A 20,478-nucleotide genomic window follows, 5' to 3' on the forward strand; every position below is an offset into this window, starting at 1 on the left:
GTTGAAGATAAGTGAGAACCAGTGGGTCACCACAGCTTATTATATTAAGGTTGTTATGTGCATGTTTCTGGGTAAGCTTTAATAGGGGTAAAGTTAACATACATCGTTCTAGATTACACCTTTTTCACGGTGAAAAAGGTGTAATCTAGAACGATGTATGTTAACTTTACACCTATTAATGGAAAGATTGCTTTTGACCCCCCAAAAAAGAGTTAAATGCATCATGATGCCCCTCCCAATCCCAGTCATCTTCTCCACGCATACCTAATCCTATAGCCATGGGAAAAACTCAATTCGTCATCCATTAGTATCATATAACATAACAACCACACATTGCAAGAGTTGCTAATAAATTGTTGATCTTTCTGCAAATTGGCACCCTTGAAGCTTCTCTCGGTTAGAACTTGATGTTGGTGAAGTTCGTAGTTTGAAACGGGCGTCTATAAATATCGAGTTGCGTCGAGCGTTGACGGAGAAAACCTTTTCTCTGGCATTGGGTCCAAGATGAAATGTGTGAACATATGAATGGAGATATAGAATAGTCTTTCTCGCATATGCTTATGTAGCAAAAGCTAAAATCTGGATATTGTGTAATGTTCTTATGGTACAATCTCGTGCGTCACGAGGCAATGTCGAGATTCATTTGCAGCGGTTGACTTCGAAAATGGATGAATTGCATATCTTGAAATAAACGTAATCTTTTAAGCGGGTGTGTAACAAACGAGAACTGGCACAAGTTTTTCACGTGCTATGTATCATTTGATGATAAGGATGTGTAGATGGAAAACGTTCGTAAGAAGAGAATAATAAATTGTGCCCTGATCTTGGGTCATCCGGGAATTCGATCTTTTTTCCTTTTAGCCCCACTAAATTATAGAATTGGTCAAAAATCCTAGCTTGGTGGGCAAGAGAGCAACGTACACCTAATCCTATAGCCAAGGGAAAAACCCATTCTTCATCCATTAGTATCATATAACACGATAACCACATTGCTAGAGTTGCTAATGAATTGTTTGTCTTTCTGCAAATCAGCACCCTTGAAGCTTTCTCAGTTAGATACTTGATGTTGGTGAAATTCGTAGTTTGAAAAGGGTGTCCATAAATATTGAGTTGTGTCGAGTGTTGACGGAGAAAACCTTTTCCTTTAACATTGTGTTCAAGATGGAATGTGTGAAATATGAATGGAGATATAGAATAGTCTTTCTCGCAAATGCTTATGTAGCATAAGCTAAGATGTGGATACCGCATATGTTCTTATGGTACAATTGACGGCAGATCCCATTCGACATGAGGCAACATTGAGATTTATTTGTAGCGGTTGACTTCGAAAATGTATGAATTGCATGTTTTGTGTCAAAATGTACAAGGCAATGTCCCTTTTCGCGACTTTGTCTCCTCCCTCATTGGTCAAATTCCACATGCTGCTTGTAATCCGGCTTCCACATCAAATGGAGTACTGAAATATTGTCTCACATCGCTTGACAACGGGTCCTAAATGCTAATTATATTAATGTGGTCTCCCTTCATCTAACAGCTTAATATTTTGGATTGGACTTTCCTAACATCTCGAAATAAATTTAATCATTTAAGCGGGTGTGTGTGTCGAGATTTAACATTTATTACGTATGAGAATTGGCACAAGTTTTTCATGTGCTATGTATCATTTGATGACAAGGACGTGCGGATGGAAAACGTTCATTAGAAGAGAATGGTAAAAATTGGGCCATGATCTCGGGTCATCATTCGGGAATTTTATCTATTTTCTTTTTAGCCCCTCTAAATCTTACAATTGGTCAAAACATCCTAGCTTGGTGGGGCAAGAGAGCAACGTAACCTTGTTTGCATTCGGGTCCCTACAGAATTCGATATTTATGAGATTGCCCATCGCTGTTCTTCACGCGGCACCTGCACGAGCAGTAGCGGCCACTGTCCCTATAGAATTCGTCCGTTCATTCATATACAAACGGACAAGAACGATCGCCCTCCTCGAGTCAACCGGCGCCGTCGCTCGCTGCTCGGCTGTGTGTCGCCGGTTTCCGTCCCCGCGGCCGCGACCCAGAGAAGGGATCGCCGTGATCCATGGCCGGGAGCGAGAGCAACGTGGGGAGCTGCGGGGCGGAGGAGGAGCGGCAGCGGCTGCTCCTGAACGACCACAGGGAGGCCCACTTCACGGCCGGCGAGATCGTCCGCGACATCATCATCGGCGTCTCCGACGGCCTCACCGTCCCCTTCGCCCTCGCCGCCGGCCTCTCCGGCGCCAACGCCCCCTCGTCCATCGTCCTCACCGCCGGCATTGCCGAAGTCGCCGCCGGCGCCATCTCCATGGGTCTCGGCGGGTACTCCCTCCATATATTTCTTTTCCGTCTTTTTCGCTCTTCAGTCTTCGCGTTTGCCTTTGCTCTGAGATCGTTGAAGGTCTCTCCCGTTTCAACCGTATCTCCTGGTTTGTTCACATTCGATCCTATGCTCTCCTTTTCGCATCACCCTTTCAACTGCTGATACAAAAGTTAAAAAAAGAGGCTACTTTTCTGCCGTGTATCATTTTAAGTGAATCTGAATCCGGTGACCAGCGTCCACAGGACTCGGATATCCTTGCTCGTCTAGAGAAGGGTGAGATCCCATTTTCCATTTCTTGACAGTAAACAAGAAGCCAATAACCATATATTGCAGGAGATCACAGTTTCTCGTGCAGAGACGGGTTTAGTCTAATGCGCCTGAGCTGAATCATGGCAAGAATACGAATTTCCTATTGAATTTCGATGAGGGTTGGTCTTAAATGTAGCCAAGATGCGAGTAGTGTTAAACAAACTAATAAATATTGATGAAATTATATGACTGCTAGGCGGAAGCTGAGCGGAAGCACTTATGATCCAAGAAATATGGAAGAATGTAAACATAACATTCTTTGTAGGTGTAAAGAGTGTGTGGAAGTTGTCCTTTTGATTAACGACTATGAGGGGAAGTGCAGGTATCTTGCAGCTAAGAGCGAGGCGGATAACTATGCGAGGGAGTTGAAGAGAGAAGAAGAAGAGATCATCAGAGTTCCAGATACAGGTTTCCCCACTTATACATGTGATGAGTAAAATCCTAGTTCTGCAGTACAATATTGTTTTACCCTATTCGAGAGTCGTCTTGTTCGAGACACTAGATGTTCGTCTGATTTGGAGAATGTTCCTTAAATGCAGAGGCTGCAGAGGTAGCTGAGATACTTGCACAGTATGGTATAGAGCCACATGAATATGGTCCAGTGGTCAATGCTCTCAGGAAGAGGCCCCAGGCATGGCTCGATTTCATGATGAAGTAAGTTGAATTCTTATATACCTCATATGGCATGGTTAATCAGCCCCTCATGGCTGAAAAGTCAAGAAAACATCTGAATGCCATGAGGGACTTATGCGAGCATCTAAAATCACCAAAGCTATTATTCCCAGGTGAACTACTTGACTTTATGAATTTTGCGTCTGAAATGTGAAAATAGTATGAAGATATTCACTTTATTGGATTTAATCCAAACTATGTGGGTGTCGCTGTTATCAGTAGAAGATGAAAAACTTTGAGGAGAGTTTGCTGACATATTTGTAACTGAAATGGCGTGCTGTGTCCTCAATCTCCTATATAAAAGAACAGAGACAAGATGACAGGAGTCATGCTTCTACTTTCACTGAAATCTCCAACATTCTTACATGATGTAAACCCAAATTTCAATTTTATAATGTTTCATGTAGCTTTTCAATCGTATGCTCTGCAACTGCTAATTGCCATATGAAATTGCATCAATGAGAAATACTTAGTTGGTTTTTTTTTCCTTATAAAAAACCCTTTGATCCTGCCTTTGCTGGTTCCTTCGTAACCCTTATCCTATATAGGTTCTGCTATGTGTCATGGTTCTTTGTACGCTTCAGCACATGTTATTTTGGACTTCATGAACCCGTATCTACTGCATTTTGTTGGCTCTTGTTCTTACTTTGGAGGGTCATGATGATAAAGTCTTTAGAAATTTGAAAGGTGCTTCCTTCTTAAATTACCTATGAGGTGCAGGTCGTTTGCCATATTTAGAGTGGGATCAACTGTGAAAGAATCTTCACTCTTTTCTTTTTGCCTGATGTAAAGATTTTTGATAAAATCAGCCAATTAAATTGCCTATGCTATCTACTGAAGCATGAAAATCATACTATATGGTATGTATGGGTAACAATTTGCAGAGAGAAATAAAACTGGAGAATATGCCTGTTGTTGTTGTTTGAGAGCGATATATCCAAACAATGTAGAACAGGGGGATCTAATGAACTATAAATGTTCTCAAGACTACTGAGGTAGAGTTTAATATGGGTGATCGATCGATCTGTGAGTTCCATCTGTAATTTGGCATGTTTCTGCCATGAGATCACACACATTAAGGATTAAGTAAACGGGCTTCAAAGGAGTGGATGCGTGATGTTTGTAGAAAGCATATTGTTGGTCTTTTGCTGAGTGACAAGGTTGCACATGTATTATCCGTAAACTGAATGCGTTGTGAATACATCAGTTCATTGGCCATTGAATGATCAATGGTAATCTTGATTAATGCCTGAAGCAAAATGTAGGAACTGAAAATGCAACTGAATACTGCGATTTCAGGTTTGAACTTGGACTCGAGAAGCCAGATCCTAAGAGAGCGCTTCAAAGTGCGTTCACGATTGCCATTGCCTACGTCTTGGGTGGGCTCGTTCCTCTCATTCCCTACATGTTCATTCCAGTAGCAAGAAAAGCAGTGGTAGCATCCGTCATCTTGACACTGATGGCCTTGCTGATCTTCGGGTATGCCAAGGGCTACTTCACCGGCAATAAACCCTTCAAAAGTGCATTGCAAACGGCTTTGATCGGCGCCATTGCTTCGGCGGCTGCTTTTGGCATGGCGAAAGCCGTTCAATTCTAGGTCGGTGTTGCTGCAATAAAACTAGCTGTAGGTGGAGAGGTTGTCTACTTAGTACTGTGTTAAGTTAGGAGGATGACTGTTGAATGTTTCCCTTTGAAGTTCTCGAGCGCAGATTCTTGCTGTTTCCATTCTGTTGAGCTCTGGGTGGTTTGATCAGTGCCCTCAATAGAGATGTCTCTGTAATTGAAAGGTTCAATCTAGCGTTGAGTGAGAGGCTTGAACATACGAGAGATATCTCTATTTCAAGTCTTTTTCACTTACTTGCCGAGCCTCTCGTGGCTAGGCAACACTACAGGCCATACTGCTAATATCCAAAGAAAGAACTCGTCCTGCAGGGGCCAAGATCAAACCTTCCCAGACTATGAAGAAGATGGAACTGCAGCTCTCTGTGTATTGTGTTAGATCCTTACATTACTTCCAAACGATATACAGAGGACGAATTGGCTTTTGTTCTTGCTTTCTAAGATTTTGAAGTTTGAAGTGATCTTATTTGCCTTTTCACAACTATCTCCTGTTAATTTTAGAAAAGCAAAAAAAAAAATCGATGATGGTTTATCGTTACTCTTTTTTGTGGCTTGACAATCTTACCATTATGTTGTCCACTTCTTGAGGTAGGTTTCTTCCACCTAAAAGAGTTTTTGAAATTCCCGATGTTTTCTGGGACGAGGTCCATTTTTTGCCATAAATGTCCTAATTATGTTGTTTAACATTCTTAAATATCGCTCAATGACATAATTTGAGTATGAAATCAATTGCTTAGCTAAGCTTGGCTCACTGAATGACTGGCAATGTAATGAGTGTATCCTCACGATCAAAATTTGTCAGAAAAAGAGAGATGAATTATACAATCTCACATTTAGTAAAAACAATCAACTTACGTAATTCATCGTGACAAATCAATTACTATTCTTCGCGATCATCAATGCGTATAGAAGTAAACATCTATGAAATATAGAGTAAGGTTTTGGTCATTATAGCATATTCAGAAATGTTGATATAGGAGAAAGGCTCTAGAGAAAAAAAATAAAAAAACTCGCCGGTTCCGTTCCCGCCGTTTTCAACCAACTCGCTCTCGGCTTCGAGAGTCGTGACTTGGCAACGTGGGACCCACAACTTGGAGAAGGGCGTTTCTGTAATTCTGAGAACCCCAAAACGGCAGGTCGTATGCAACCCCCCCCCAAAAAAACCCTAATCGAAGTCTCAATTCCGTGGAGCTCGGAGATAGAACCCTAAATCAGGTGAGGTGTGATCCTCGGGAATCTCCGGGGCCCTTTTCATCTGCTCGTTGCAATTGCAATTTCGTTCTCTCCTCCAGAATCACCTGTTTCTCGGCCTTAAATTTCGAAGCAGCGTCGTTTAACTCGGCCTTCTTGCACAGCTCGAGAACACGCGGGGCCTTGACATGGCGGTGGATGCCGATGCCGGTGGCGGTGGCGGTGGCGGCTCTCTCGTCCTGCTGAAGCAAGGCGCTGAAGCTGTGAGTCCCAAAAAGCTTCCATCTTTTCGTGACCCATTTGCCGGATTTTCCAGATTACCCTCTTGCCTGATTGTCGAGAACTGTGCTTGTTTTAAAGATGGGCTGATAAGCCGACGTCTGATTAGCTTTCGAATTATTCCGCCGCGAGTAATACCCCGTCGTCGTAACGTGTTCTGGTTGGGAAAAAAAATCTGATTTTTCAGAGAGTTTTCGAGTCCAGTTTTGTGGGAAGGAGGTGTATCATCAAGGAGCGCTTCTCGAAGAAGTACCGGCATCCGTCCTTGGACTCGAAACTCACTTTGAAGCGCCTGAATGCGGTTAGTTTTGACAGACATTGTGGGTTTGTGTGTATACATTGAACTCGTGTGTGTGTGGAGTAAGTGTTGCTGTGGGTGCTGTATCGGTCCGCCTTACTCGTCCCTTAACTGTGGAGCAGGAGGCTAGGTGCATGACGAAAGCGAGACGCTTGGGGGTCTCCACTCCGGTTCTGTACGGTGTGGACCCGGTGCTGCATACCCTGACGTTTGAATTCGTGAGTGGCCCTTCGGTGAAGGATGTATTTCTTGAGTTTGGGTCGCAGGGTATTGTGGAAGAGCGTTTGGATGATATCGCTGCACAGATTGGCGACGCAATTGGGAAGCTTCATGATGGAGGTCTGGTTCATGGAGACCTGACCACGTCCAACATGTTGATCCAGAGTAGCACTAATCAGCTGGTAAAATCTTCACCTTCATACAGTGATCGATAGGCGGGTTTGAAACTAGAGTACGCTTAAACACAAAGAGAATAAACAAAATGCGCCTGATCATTGATATCTTATGCTCAATCACCTATTTTAGGCTAGTTTTGTTAAGCTATTATGTTCTGAGTGGTTCCTCGAGGAAGTAGCCCTTGCATCTTTATTCTTTGCAATATCTGCGGTTTTTGCTCTTTAGATAGTGGTCTCCAGTTTCGTGTGGCATTTGAGGTTCTTTTCAAATTTTTTTTCTTTCGATGGTGCTGGCAAAGAGTTTCCATAGACGTTTTATTAGGAAGTTGTTCTCATGAGTCTGCACATTATCCATCGTATTATTTCAGGTTCTTATTGATTTTGGTCTGAGCTTTACATCGACCCTTCCAGAAGATAAAGCTGTTGATCTGTATGTACTTGAGAGAGCGCTGGTTTCAATGCATTCTTCTTGTGGAAATGTGGTATGCTGAGTCGTCTTCTTGTTTCTTTTCTATTTTTATGGTGGTGTTTATTCGTTCTGTTGCTGGGCATGGGGAAAGCTGCAGTTCTTTATGAATTTGCCTTATCATGAGAAATGGAAACTAAAACTACCTGATTTTTTCAAGTTGAAAAATATCTCTGTATTTACCACTGATCTGAAGTGCTTCTGAAAGTGCGAATGCATGCATCAGGATCTTGCGTGAAATGCATACCTAAATTGCAAATTTTTTGAAGAATTATTTTATGTTGAAATGACTTTCATAAGACCGGTTCTCTCCTTTCTTGAAATTTAAAAGTGATTTCAATTTGAGGGGCTGTTGGGCATGTGTTAAGGCACGAATAAATTTGAAACCAGAATCTGGTCTATGCATAGTGTTGACTTTCGTTTTAGATGGATCGCATACTTGCTGCATATCGGAAGTCCTCGAAACAGTGGTCGTCTACATTAAACAAACTAGCTCAAGGTGAAGCCTGTTCCTTCTTTTCACTTTCCACATTAGGAGGAAAAGCGCTGATTTAGTTTGTTTAACATTTTCTTTTCTTCTCTCTGTCTAAAAACTTATGCAGTGCGGCAAAGAGGTCGAAAGCGTACGATGGTTGGATGATCGAACTGCGCCGCAATTCCTGTAGGATATTTAAGTGACTGATAGGTGATTGGGCTATATTACCCTTTGAGAACTGCCAATTTCAAGTGGTGACTTATAAATGGACAGAGTACGATGATCGGTTGTCCATTTTTTTCTTTGGTGTATCACGGTTCCTTGAATTTTCATATAGTTGATAAAGATTGATTAGATGACTTCTGATCGCTTCATTTCTTTGAACCTTTTTAACTAATCGACATGATTTTGGGGCTAATCATGATAGGCAGAGCAGAACGCTTTATTTAGCACATCTGAAGCCACTCATATTTGTGCAAATGTTACAATCTGGGATTCTCGGATTTGTAGGCCTCTGCAACCGAATTTTGCTCCAAGTTTGTCGCCTGGGCCTCTCAGGAATTTTAACCTATGTCTTGGTCGTTATTTAAGGCTTTGCAGGATAATGCCGCTGAGCAATAAGGGCATTGGAGATTTTTTAGCTTCATTTTGGGCAGTTACTTGAATGATCTTATTGCAGAAGTTGAGGTTTTCACTTAGGTTGGCAATGTGACATTCGAGATTGACATTGTTGTCTGGAATAATTCAAAGCACCATCCTTACATTCTGAAAGAAATAGCTGGTTACCAGACTTCCGAGCATTTTGTTGTCAAGCTTTCTTTCTGTTTTTAATCAATTTCTCTGCTGCAACCCGCGTCTTATTGAGAACAGTCAGCAGTGGTTCAGGTTACCATTTTCTTCGGGTGTGTCGTGCACATTGATGATATATGTGAACCGACAGAAGATGGACAAATTGAAGCAAGTTGACATGAAATTGAAGATTTTCTTTTGTTCTTTCGGGCTAGTCACATGATGTATCAATCGAAATGTGAGGTTCTAAGTTTTGAGTTGACAGGAAATACAGTTGTGGATGAATATGAACACGGAACATTGAAATAGAATCCTCAGCTGGGACATTTCTTCGTTTCATCTGCAACTTGCTTTCCCCTTTTATACACAAATCGCGACAGCTTTGAACGGTTGCCAATGACGCGTTCTGCTCAAGGCAAATGGTCCTGAAAAGACTTGACCGATACTACGGAGTAGTCACGGACCGTCTAAGACGCCTGCGTGGTAATGCCGAATTAGACAAGACTGGATTGGTGACAAATGTGAGGATTCCTTCCCACATCCCCTGATGTGGAGTTACAAATCTCAATTCTCAGAAAGTGTCTTGCGGACTTAATTTCAAACTAATCCTTTAGCTAAATGTATGCGGAACTCAGACCAGAACTGACCGTACCGGGAGCGGACTCGGTTTGGAGCCAAAAAGAAGCTCATCAGCAGCCATCTAAGCTTGCTTCTACTGAGTTGGCGCTTATTGACACATGCTTAGCAAGCTGATAATCAACTGTTATATAATTTGAGTACAAGATACAGTTAGAAACTAGTCGCCCGTTCCCAAAAACAAGTTGGACCCCAAACGTTATGTCTTTCCTAGTTCTGATCTCAGAAGACAAACTAGAGGATGATGTTCAATTCCTCCGCCTAAACTTTCTGCCTGAAGCTCTGGTGGTCAAGGTCAATTTGCTGCTTCGACTTGACCCAACCCCTTTTAGCAGTCAAGTATTCATCTCCACTTGATCGGAAAACAAGAGAAGAAGGGCCGTCCGAAAAGAAGAAAACAAAAAAGAAAGGTGGTCAAGACACGTAAAAACAGAATGGAATCAACAAGTTTTTATAATGAAAATCATCACATTGGTCTCACGCTTTAGCCATTCAACTACGCAACCGTATGAACACTAGAACATGAAAGAATCCAAAGAGGCCCGGAATATGCTTTTATCACAGCAATAAACTTTGGTCGCCCATACTTGAATCCCATCTGTCAAGAGCGTGTTCTGCATTTGGACCGACTTCAGTGATTTCTCCTATCTTATGCTTGTGAACACACACTTGGGGATTCCTTGTGATGGATCATCTGACTTACTTCCGGTTGAGAAAAAAAGTTGTGGATGACATCAAAGTCGCTGCGTTGAAGCTAAGTACGACTCAGTCTTTTACCAAGAAAGATTGACCCACAAAGTTCCACAGGACAGTGACGTTGCTGGTGGGGGAAGAGAAGCAGCCAAAGGACCCTGCTTCATCTCAACTGAAGTCCACCCAATAAAACCCGTGTGTGAAAGACAAGGGGAGAGGAATTCTTGGCGTTGTGTTGCGGTCTAACGTCTGGGCTGGATGATTGATTCTGCTCTATGCTTTTTTTTTTCTTTTCAGGTTACACACTGAAGAAAGTGTCTTGTAAAAAGAGGAGCTAGTGTAAAAAGGGTCTTGCATAAGTCATGGCAAAGTCCCCCAATTTGTGTCCCTTTCCGCTTGACTTTGTGATCAAAGTATTATCTAGCTGTGCGCCAGTGTTTACACAATCTCACACTTCATGTGAGATTGTGTTCCTTGCACATTATGATATCTCAGATTGTACCCTAGCTTGGGATGATTTGATATGAGGGAGAGTTCCAAACCTAAATAATCGGAAAGATGGCAGCGTATTAGAGCGTGTTTTTCTTCATCACTCGTTCCAACTAGTTTTTTGATTGGCGGGTTACAAAGAAAATAACGGAATAATACTAAAATTCTAATAAATTTGCATGTGGGTAATGTCCATAACTGATGTCACACCAACTAATAGCATAGGTCAAATGAGCCGGCTCGACTCCTAAACAAACTAGAGCCAAATCCAAATAGGAAGGTTTAGTCACACATTCAGCTATTTTTATCAGCAAAATGTCATAATTTTTGTTAACCGTGGATGAATAGGGCAATGGCTCGAAAGCTCGATAGGTGGTGATCATTTGATAACTGAGTCTCGACTTATGAATCGTGTCATACGTCCTCTACCTATGTGGGGATTGGATTGTTAAGCGAATTTCTGCTCATAACAACTAATGCCCTCGTCAGTCTCAGTCTTTAGCCAAGATCACATTAGACCTATAACATTCTAGAGGTGACTCCACAGTCTCAAGACACGGCTCTCGCTTCGAGAGGAGAATCCCATGCCGGAGCACTTTGTTCTGCTCGACGCTCTCGGCTGTCGGGCCGCTCCGATTCGTTGCCATCCGACGCATCTTCCTCGAACCAAGCCTCCGAAAAAAGTATTCCGAGACGACGAGCTACTAGACGGACGGTTTAGTCCAGTCTCAGCCCGACGTGGATGAAGGCGTGTTATGCGACCAAAGAGTCAAGCTCTTGATTTCACACTACATCTTACTAAAAAACCTCTCATCCCACTTCGTAAACGCATCGAGACAGGCCCACTCAATTATTGGCAATACATCCAAAGGCAAGCGAATCAGGCAAAGTCTCGTCAGCAGTATTCGAGACCAAGGAAAATGTGATCAGCACCTAACATTCTGAAGACACTGTAAACCAACGACGTTGATGTAATTCCATGATAACAGACTGATGTGATTTGAAGTTGTAATGAGATGTTCGGCCTGTCTCTTCGTTGATGTGAATTGTCGTGTATAGTATTTCTCTTCACCTGCGGAACTACATCGTGCAATACGTTCGAGTTTACGTAGGTCGAGAAAGCAAGACGGCGCGCGGTAATTTTACGTGATTTGCCACTGGCTTATTTTCATCGGCCGAGCAGGGCATGAAAGTTGCTAGGCTCGGATTGAGCTCGAGATCTCGCTCACACGCTGAGATATTACCGACCTCGTGGGAAATTCTCGATCGACATGCCCCCAAAATTCTATTTGATTTGATTATCGGATATTTTATTCGTAAATGTCGATGTACAATTATTAATATCAATTCCGCAATGTTGGAAAATTGGGTTCGGACAAAGGACAAGCATGTCAGCATCGAAACGATTATTACTAACGATTCCTTTTCCTTGCAATCAACCTCAAGCACACGGATTTGAGATCTAAGGGAAAACAAAGAAGACAATTCTCACAGTTGATAATTTAGTATAATGTATTCAGATACATTCAGCACTGTCGGCTTTCTTTAGTTTCTTTACATTCACGCGCGTATGTCTTCAAGTATTCTGATTTTGAAACACTTATGAATAGGGTTGAAGTATGTAAACAAAATTAAACCAAGTTAGGTAGAATAGCAGTCCTCTTGACTCGAGTACTTAAGATATTAAATTCGACTCGACCTGAGGACCCCGAAGTGGTTGATCTTCGACTCGAAACTCAGTTCCTACCTGGTCCTGCCTGAACAGTCCGTGGAAAAACGCAAGATGCACAGAGATTCCTCGTCGCAGCATGTTTTTTGCCGAATGACGTGTCGAACTTTTGATTGGGTGTCTGAATAAGTGGGGCCTTATATTTAATGACGGGAAAAATGACACAACTGGTTCCCGAATTTTGGCCCAACGCTCAATGTCGTCCACGAATTTTTAGTTTGTTCAATGTGGTCCATGAACTATCGGTAAATATTCAATGTAGTCCTTCCGTCTGCTCAAACAACAAATCGGACGTTATTCGGCGATGCACATCATTATATCTAGAACTGAATTGGCACAAGCGCAATAGGCTTAAGGCTTTTTTGGGCAGTTTTCCCCCCGATCTTACACCTCATCTTCTCTCGGATTCACTTTCCTTATAAAGCCAATTGCCATAGTATCTTGGTCTCCATTCTCAATTGGTTAGCATTTGAAATGGGACAAAGCAGCCCTCCAACTCGTACGTCCGTGTGAATGTTTTGAGCATGAGAACCACCACTTGAGACTTATTCCCCTTTATATTTCGTTCTCTCCTTTCACACCTATCATCATCATCATCATCATCATCGAGACAAAGAGAAGAATCAAACATGCATCAACAGATGGAAATTTCCTGAAAATATCTCTGTCATTCTAATCTGTCACCCCTCCCTCTCCCTCTCTCTCTCTCTAAACTCTCCATATATATCAAACCACAAGTCAAAACGTGCCAAACCCTGAAAAATTCTCCCCAAAGCCGCTTCTCTCTTCCTTCCTCCTCATATATACATTAGTTTTTCTCTCACCACCACCAATCATCATCGACCAGCCACTTAAAATTCATTCATTCATTCAGAGAGAGAGAGAGAGAGAGAGAGAGAGAGCGAGAGCATGAGTAAGAGAATAGTGGAGGAGGCTCTGGCCAGCCTCGGCAGAGGGTTCGACTTGACCTCTGATTTCAGGCTCAGGTTCTGCAAAGGCGAGGAGAGGTTAGTCCAGCTCAATGAAACGGAGAAGAGGACGTTGGTGATCCCCGGCTTCGGACCCGTGAACAACGTCCCCGCCGACATAAGATGCGACAAGGGCGAACGGAGCCGGTACCAATCCGACATCCTCGAATTCAGCAAGGTAAATGGGAGAAAAAAACCCATCTATACGCGCCTTTTGATTTCTCTGGAACCCAAGAACTTTTATCAGACACACCCGCCTGTTGAGACGGGGCGGCTTTGGATAGATCTAGTGCAGATTTTTGGACTGGTTAGTATTTACATTTCTATGTTGTTTCAGATGTCGGAATTCTTCAACCAGAAATCGGCGGTGCCGGGGAAGATCCCGTCGGGGCTGTTCAACTCGATGTTCGGGTTCCAGAGCAACTGCTGGGCGAACGACGCGGCGCAGATCAAGTACTTGGGCCTCGACGGCTACTTCATCGTGCTGTTCAACCTCCACATTGACCGGTACCCGCTCGTCCTCGCCGACGAGGTCTGCAAGGCGGTTCCTTCCACTTGGGATCCCTCGGCTCTTGCAAGGTATGTGTGCTTCCCACGTCTGCTGCCGTTTCCTGAACGTTAGGCTGGCTCGTTTAGAATTTTAGAACTGCTAGAACGAGTAGAGTCGGATTGGCATTCACATTTCCTCGTTATGCTTCGTCATCATCATCGTCCTCAAGTTGACTTTGGCCATTTCCGTTCCTCAACAAACTAAAATATGACCAACCCTTAAATGATCAAACGTGGAATTATTGAAAGCATTAAAGTCGATATGCAGTCCATATGGTACTAGCAGAGAGAGAGAAAGAGAGAAGAGCATGTTAAGGAGGAGGAGAAGACCATAAATCTTGACCCGTAATTTCTGGCAAATCCCATAGAATCAAGAAATTAACTAGCCGGCCGGGGCTCGGCAATGCGTACAATTAATGCCAAGATTGGACCCGAATGTTCCTTTCATCTGTTCAAATCGAAATTGATTTTTCCCTGGGAGCGTGGGGGCGCAACTTAGGGTTTTCTAGTTCGAACATCGCTGCCGCGACACGGAGAGATCATTCCTGGCTCGAGTTCCTCGGAATCCCGTCCACAGGAGCATTCGATTATACACTGTTTCAGTCAAGTCCCCGAACCCACCATCTATACCAACGACGTGGCAACTCGGCGTTCATGTTGGCATTCGCGACTGTTACTTTCGAGACGATCGAGCCCCCCGCCGCCCCGGGCATGTTGTCTTGTCCAGCCCAACCCACACACATTCCCTGGCCAGGAAAAATGACAAATTTCCGGATTTCGTCGGCGGGGGGTGGCTGCTATCTGACTTGCGAAATGGGGCATGAGAAAGAAAAGAAAATCAAGCCAAATCATCGTACAAAGACAAAGTCAAAGGTAGGTAACCCTGGAAACCGATTTTCAATTCGCTTCGCCATAAATACAAATCGCACCTGTCGTGGGCCCCACACACCATGGGAAAGGAAAGAGGGGGCCTGGGCACCAATCAAATCAAAAGCCCTTGCGGGGGGAAAGTTTCCACGTTTTGACCGCGCTAGGGGGACTTGGACCCGGTCCCCCCAAAAAAAGTCAGCGGAATCAACGGCCTGGAGAGGGCTCGGAGGGCGGGGATGATGCTGGCATGACGGTGCGCGCTCTGATCGGACGGTCGGCATTAGCGTGCGAAGGTGCAACGTTTGAGATATTGCATCTTTATAAATCTTTGGGAAACTTTCGTGCCGGGAATCGTGATTGGGCTGGAAAATTTGGTGCGAAAGCTCGACGGATGTTTGACACTTGAGACTTCTTCATACTTCAATTTAAATTTGATTTTTTCAATACATAATATATATATTCTCGAGAAGTTTATAAATAATGAAGAAACGAAAAACTTGGAAATAGGATTATACATGACCGATGAATTATTCGATTTTTCCCGGAAAATAACAATAGTTTTTCTCTTATGTTTTTTTGGTTGTGGGTTTGCAGGTTTATAGAGAGATATGGGACCCACGTGATAGTGGGGCTAGGGGTGGGAGGGCAGGACGTGGTGGTGGTGAGGCAAGACAGATCGTCCAACCTGGGGCCGTCGGAACTGAAGAGGCACCTGGACGACCTGGGCGATCAGCTCTTCACGGGGGCTTGCACCTTCTCTCCTCTCCACTACAAGACCAAGGAGTCTAAACACCACAAGGTAAAACTCTCAAATATTGTTTTCAGGGTGTCGGTTGTTTCGCGGAAAAAAGAAACGATTTGGAAAACATTTTTTTTTAGAAAAAAAGATCAATCTTATCGGGAAAATACTTTCATTGTCTGTGGAAAATGTTTGGACATGAATTGTAGTCGGTGATGAAAACGTTTTCCATTGACCGATTATTTCGAGCGATGCGAGCAATCATCTTTTCGGAAAATGTTTTACAAATCAATCATTTTCTGCGGAAGAAACGGAGCCTAAGTAATGTCATTGGGTGAAAATCTTGTAATGGGCATCGCTTGATTATTATCATGATTCTAATTAATTTTCGCGCTTCGTTTCGTTCCGGTTTTCGACGTCGCGACTTCCAGGCGCCGCAGGCATTCAATCTGTTCGATCCGCAGATGATCGCCTTCGACGGCCTGCCGACCATCAGCTCCAAAGATGTAGGTTTGGTCCTCCGCTTTTTTTGTACCGTCGCGATATACATGATGATAGGCTGTTATCTCGATTTCGCATTGATTGAAAGTACAGTACGCGTTTTTTCGACGAAGAGAGAGTTAATCGCCGTTGAATAGAGAGACATTTTGGTAAGCGAGAGCGCATTGGAATTAATTAAGCAAGTGTTGAATTTAGGGTACATCTTGAATTTGGCGCTTATATGGACCACTTGGTTAAGGATACAATGATGGGTCACTGGGTTTGGGTATGAATGTCCACGTTCAAAGGTAGAAGTGTATCACTGAAATAGAATTGTTCAAGGCACTTAGAATGCGGAGAGATTGGTTTGATAAAGAAGCCAATTTTGACTAACTATTCAAAAAAAAAAAAAATATATGTTACAAGATTTGAATCTTGAGAAAATGAAGAAATCAGAACTGGGTTCCCTTTCACACATTCAAGATTGTATTACTCGTCCTTGTAAGATTAGCCTTAATTTAATTACTTGTTCGTGATGATCGGAACTTCGTTGTGTGCCGACCTGATATCGGATCTCTTCCGTTCGATTTTCTAGCATTCGAAATCCTTTTCATTTTCATAGGAATACTGTATGATTATTGTACTAAAGGAATGGATGTTCTGTGGTCTTGAAATTATACGACCATTTAATTAGATCATAGCATTAAGATAGCATCAGCAATTAACAAATCATATCCATACCTCCTCCGTCTCTATATGGTTCCATCGCTCTATCTCTCCACCACTACAACCCCTCTTTCGTAGCTACAACCGCCACTATCATGGGGGACTCGACCACTGCGAAGGCCACCGCCGTCGGTCATCGCTTCTGGATCACCTCTTTCGAGCTACCGGCACCATCACCGCATTGATCCTTCCATCACTTATGCTCCATCAGAGCCAATTGCCGTTGCCATCACGAAAAACTTCACAAAGGCCAAACAATAGACCCATTTCATACTGTCACATACAATATCACATAGATGTGCATAAGCGTACCTTTGTTGCTGCTGCATGATTCAATACCGTGATCAGTTCTTCTTATCGCTGCAACAACTTGTAAAGCGCGACTGAAATTTGGTCGACAAATGTATTGCAGGGAATCACAGTGATTAGCTCGAAGAGAGGAGGGGATGCGATGGCCGGGAGTCACTGTGAATGGCTCTTGACCGTGCCGTCGATGCCGGACGCCATCCACTTCAACTTCATCCCCATTACTTCTCTTCTCAAAGGCGTTCCCGGCTGCGGCTTCCTGTCCCATGCCATCAACCTCTACCTCCGCTGTACGTTTCACACTCAAATTTTGTTTTGTCGAATTCATATTTACTCATCTGTTTTCCATCTATATCCCATCATTTTTCCATAATCATCTAACTCATTCTCTTTTTTGGGGGGCTTTGCAGACAAGCCTCCACTACGTGATCTGCAGTCCTTCCTTGAGTTCCAAACCCACAAGCTTTGGGCTCCCATTCACAACGACCAGCCTCTTGGTCCAACCACCAATAGAGCCACCTCATCACCTTCCCTCAGCTTCAGCTTGATGGGACCAAAGCTGTATGTCAACACTTCCCAGGTATACATCGCGCATCTCCTAACTACTTATAATCGTGCATCGGTATTCATCTTCCACCATTAGTTGTCTTTGCAAGTTGGATGCACAAATAGAGCTAGCTAGGACCCAATATGTTGCAATGGCGTCTCCTTTGATATCAGGTCTTGGATGTTTCCAAAGTAGAGATCACAATATATATCGATCATGTAGATTTGATACACACTCGAACTGAACGGCAAGATTAAGTCCCTAAGATTTATCGGTCTTGTTCGATTTCAGGTTGTTGTAGGGAAGAGACCGGTCACGGGGATGCGGTTCTTCCTGGAGGGGATGAAATGCAACAAGCTAGCCATTCACCTCCAACACCTCTCCAACACTCCATCCATGCTAGAGAGTTTGGTAGGTGACACGCCGATATGGCAAGGATCGGACGACGCCGCCGCTGCCGCCGGCGACGCCTACATCGAAGGCATCCAAGGGAAGAAGTTCTCTCACATATGTGTTGCCCCGATTGAATATTTACTGACCGCTGGGAAGGACGTCGCCTACATCGTGACGGGCGCCCAACTTCACATGAAGAAGCATGACTCGAAAAACGTTCTCCATCTCCGGCTCCGTTTCTCCAAGGTCTCCGACTCGTATTTAGCGCAATCTACCTGGGACAGAGGGTCCGAGCACTCCCAAAAGTCAGGGTTGCTTTCAGCGATAAGCACGTCTCTTGGAGGAAATAACGCCGCCAAAGAGAAAAAGCTGGCAATACATATGGACTCCAGCGTGTACCCGACGGGGCCACCTGTGCCAGTGCAATCGCAGAAGCTTTTGAAATTCGTGGATACATCACAACATTGCAAGGGGCCTCAAGATTGCCCGGGGCATTGGCTAGTGACCGGAGCTAAGTTGGATTTGGAGAAGGGGAAGATTTGCGTGCACGTCAAGTTCTCTTTGTTGCACCTAATAACTTGAATTTGAAGAACAGCAAAAGGATAAAGATTTGAAGTTTTATGAGTCTATTAAAAAAATATACAAAAGGAGAAGAGAAAAGGAGCTCTCTCCATGGAGTTGTTGAAGCTTCTTTGATGCCGCAATGACCACGTTCAAAGTGGAATGAGATGGTCAATGCAGTCATCAATCATGCCATGTTCGCCATGAAGGGAATGCTTCAGAATAGGGCGAGACGATACGAGATGGATAATGTAAATGTGAAATACGCGATTCATATTTCTTTCATTTGTTTCTGCCTTAGTTGATGATGAAGATATTATTTTGTATATATGAACAGAACTAGTTAGTCTTTTTTTTCCCATTTTTGGGCCAAAGCATAGTTTTCATTACTAAATGTAAGCAAGCAAAGATCAAATCGTCACCATCCTTTTGAATTTGTGCAATGGCCATCTCATTAGTAAGATCTTTGGAAACAAGGCGTCAGTTTCTAAGCAAATGTTCTTCCAACCGCTGAACTTAGCCTATCTGCCACCATGTCTTGACTGCTAAGACTTCAGCTTTCTCAGTAAACTGTGCTGTCAAAGCCAGGAGAAAGTAGTATTAAGCAACGGCTCACTTTGTCTCCGTACTAAGCACTCTCCGCTGTGTTAAAGGCCCTCTTTTTCATGGTTTTCGAGTTGTCCATAATGATGTCTTTCGTGAACGGATAAAAACCTACTGTGATTGATTATCATTTTGCGTGGGAACATCTTCTTCGTGCTTAAATTTGCTTTAATTATTCCAGTTCACTCTACCGATCGGACCTCCGACATATTCGCCAAGACTCATCCACAAGGACGTGTCTTGCTCTCAAACGCAAACTCGAGCGATATTGCGCAAGTTTGCCTCATGGTAAACACTAAACAGAACATACGTAACTATCAATTGCATACTCAATAGAGGTGGTTAGGTGTTGCCTTCAGATCAGTGCTTACTGCGAGGATCCGAAGCCAGAAAGTCATCACCCAATTGGTACGTTGTCAAGGGAAAACGAAAAGGGATAATGACATAAACAGTCTTTAAACTTTGGCTCAATGTACAATATCGTCCATAAGCTTTTAATTTGTTCAATGTAGTCCCTGAACTTTATCTTAATGTTCATTGTGGTCCCCAAACTTTTAATTTGTTGAGTGTGATCCCTGGACTTTTGATATATGTTCAATGTAATATGAAAATGTTCAATGTAGTCCCTGAACTTAAATTAATGGATGGACTATATTGAATATTTTCATATAGTTCATAGACTAAATTGAACATGTACTAAAAGTTCAGGGACCACATTGAATAAATTAAAAGTTCAAGGACCACATTGCATATTGGGCCAAAGTCCAAGAACTACTTGTGCCATTTTCCAAAACGAAAAAAAAAAAAGGGTCAAAATGGCTTTGAGTTGCATATCTCACACTCGAGTTGCTTCAGTGCATGATCCTAACTTCGCGATTCTACATGACCCATTTTCTAAAATTGACGTGTCAGACTTTATGCGCTTGCTTGTTTGCTCGCTTATGAAATTTCAATTTAGCTTATCTCCATAGAAGGAGAGAGAGAGAGAGAGAGAGAGAGAGAGAGAGCAGGCAAGATGGTACGGAGAGACCCAAACTTTTCGTGCAAATGACCACTTCATTGAAAGCAACACAGAATTCTCTAGCTGCACATTATTGATGGAGAGGAGAAAAGGATGGCAATTTTTTGTTTTCTTCTTCTTTTGTTTTTTTCTGCTTAGAAAACCCAGTACTTTCGGATTGAGAATCGCATAGAGTAAAGTCTATCATTATTACCATGTCGATCACATTACCCCACAGGTAGTTCCGATCCGCGATACGAGTTTCAGCACCGTCTGTGCACTTCACTTGATTCCGTCAATCTCATCGTGCGGTGCGGCGAATGCCACGGTAGCAGCAGTTCCACCGACGAGACAAAGT

At 43.2% G+C, this 20,478-nt stretch overlaps 3 protein-coding genes across 4 annotated transcripts; all 3 read left to right on the forward strand.

The window, feature by feature from the left end:
- The first annotated feature begins 1,924 nt into the window (after positions 1 to 1,924).
- Positions 1,925 to 5,419, forward strand: LOC115686848 (vacuolar iron transporter 1). Its single transcript, XM_030612261.2, has 4 exons — positions 1,925 to 2,336; positions 2,969 to 3,054; positions 3,186 to 3,300; positions 4,618 to 5,419. The coding sequence occupies exons 1-4, from the start codon at positions 2,080 to 2,082 to the stop codon at positions 4,913 to 4,915; spliced, it is 756 nt and encodes a 251-aa protein (XP_030468121.1). The 5' UTR covers positions 1,925 to 2,079; the 3' UTR covers positions 4,916 to 5,419.
- A 672-nt stretch (positions 5,420 to 6,091) lies between these two features.
- Positions 6,092 to 8,409, forward strand: LOC115686851 (uncharacterized). The gene is made up of 6 exons (XM_056308424.1): positions 6,092 to 6,392; positions 6,596 to 6,709; positions 6,829 to 7,107; positions 7,470 to 7,583; positions 7,994 to 8,066; positions 8,170 to 8,409. Exons 1-6 carry the CDS (start codon positions 6,318 to 6,320, stop codon positions 8,205 to 8,207), a joined length of 693 nt encoding a protein of 230 aa, XP_056164399.1. The 5' UTR covers positions 6,092 to 6,317; the 3' UTR covers positions 8,208 to 8,409.
- A 4,682-nt stretch (positions 8,410 to 13,091) lies between these two features.
- Positions 13,092 to 18,911, forward strand: LOC115686847 (MACPF domain-containing protein At1g14780). 2 transcript variants are annotated; one of them, XM_030612259.2, is made up of 7 exons: positions 13,092 to 13,524; positions 13,684 to 13,925; positions 15,360 to 15,564; positions 15,936 to 16,010; positions 17,123 to 17,306; positions 17,427 to 17,596; positions 17,855 to 18,911. In XM_030612259.2, the coding sequence occupies exons 1-7, from the start codon at positions 13,288 to 13,290 to the stop codon at positions 18,536 to 18,538; spliced, it is 1,797 nt and encodes a 598-aa protein (XP_030468119.1). In that variant the 5' UTR covers positions 13,092 to 13,287; the 3' UTR covers positions 18,539 to 18,911. The 2 variants fall into 2 exon arrangements, with proteins under 2 accessions (XP_030468119.1, XP_030468120.1); XM_030612260.2 differs by lacking the exon at positions 15,936 to 16,010.
- Positions 18,912 to 20,478: the final 1,567 nt, after the last annotated feature.

This window comes from Syzygium oleosum, unplaced genomic scaffold (genome assembly GCF_021117445.2).
Source record: "Syzygium oleosum isolate NSW1041296 unplaced genomic scaffold, Sole_v2.1 Sole_v2.02, whole genome shotgun sequence".
Lineage (NCBI taxonomy): Eukaryota > Viridiplantae > Streptophyta > Magnoliopsida > Myrtales > Myrtaceae > Syzygium > Syzygium oleosum.

Excerpts from the sequence above, each read along its gene's own strand:
- LOC115686851 (XM_056308424.1), top strand. The coding sequence starts at position 6,318 with ATGGCGGTGGATGCCGATGCCGGTGGCGGTGGCGGTGGCGGCTCTCTC. Across the intron at positions 6,393-6,595 it reads TGAAGCAAGGCGCTGAAGCT|AGAGTTTTCGAGTCCAGTTT; the intron begins GTGAGTCCCAAA and ends CTGATTTTTCAG. Across the intron at positions 8,067-8,169 it reads ATTAAACAAACTAGCTCAAG|TGCGGCAAAGAGGTCGAAAG; the intron begins GTGAAGCCTGTT and ends AAACTTATGCAG.
- LOC115686848 (XM_030612261.2), top strand. The coding sequence starts at position 2,080 with ATGGCCGGGAGCGAGAGCAACGTGGGGAGCTGCGGGGCGGAGGAGGAG. Across the intron at positions 2,337-2,968 it reads ATCTCCATGGGTCTCGGCGG|GTATCTTGCAGCTAAGAGCG; the intron begins GTACTCCCTCCA and ends GGGGAAGTGCAG. Across the intron at positions 3,301-4,617 it reads TGGCTCGATTTCATGATGAA|GTTTGAACTTGGACTCGAGA; the intron begins GTAAGTTGAATT and ends CTGCGATTTCAG.
- LOC115686847 (XM_030612259.2), top strand. The coding sequence starts at position 13,288 with ATGAGTAAGAGAATAGTGGAGGAGGCTCTGGCCAGCCTCGGCAGAGGG. Across the intron at positions 16,011-17,122 it reads CGACCATCAGCTCCAAAGAT|GGAATCACAGTGATTAGCTC; the intron begins GTAGGTTTGGTC and ends AATGTATTGCAG. Across the intron at positions 17,307-17,426 it reads CATCAACCTCTACCTCCGCT|ACAAGCCTCCACTACGTGAT; the intron begins GTACGTTTCACA and ends GGGGCTTTGCAG.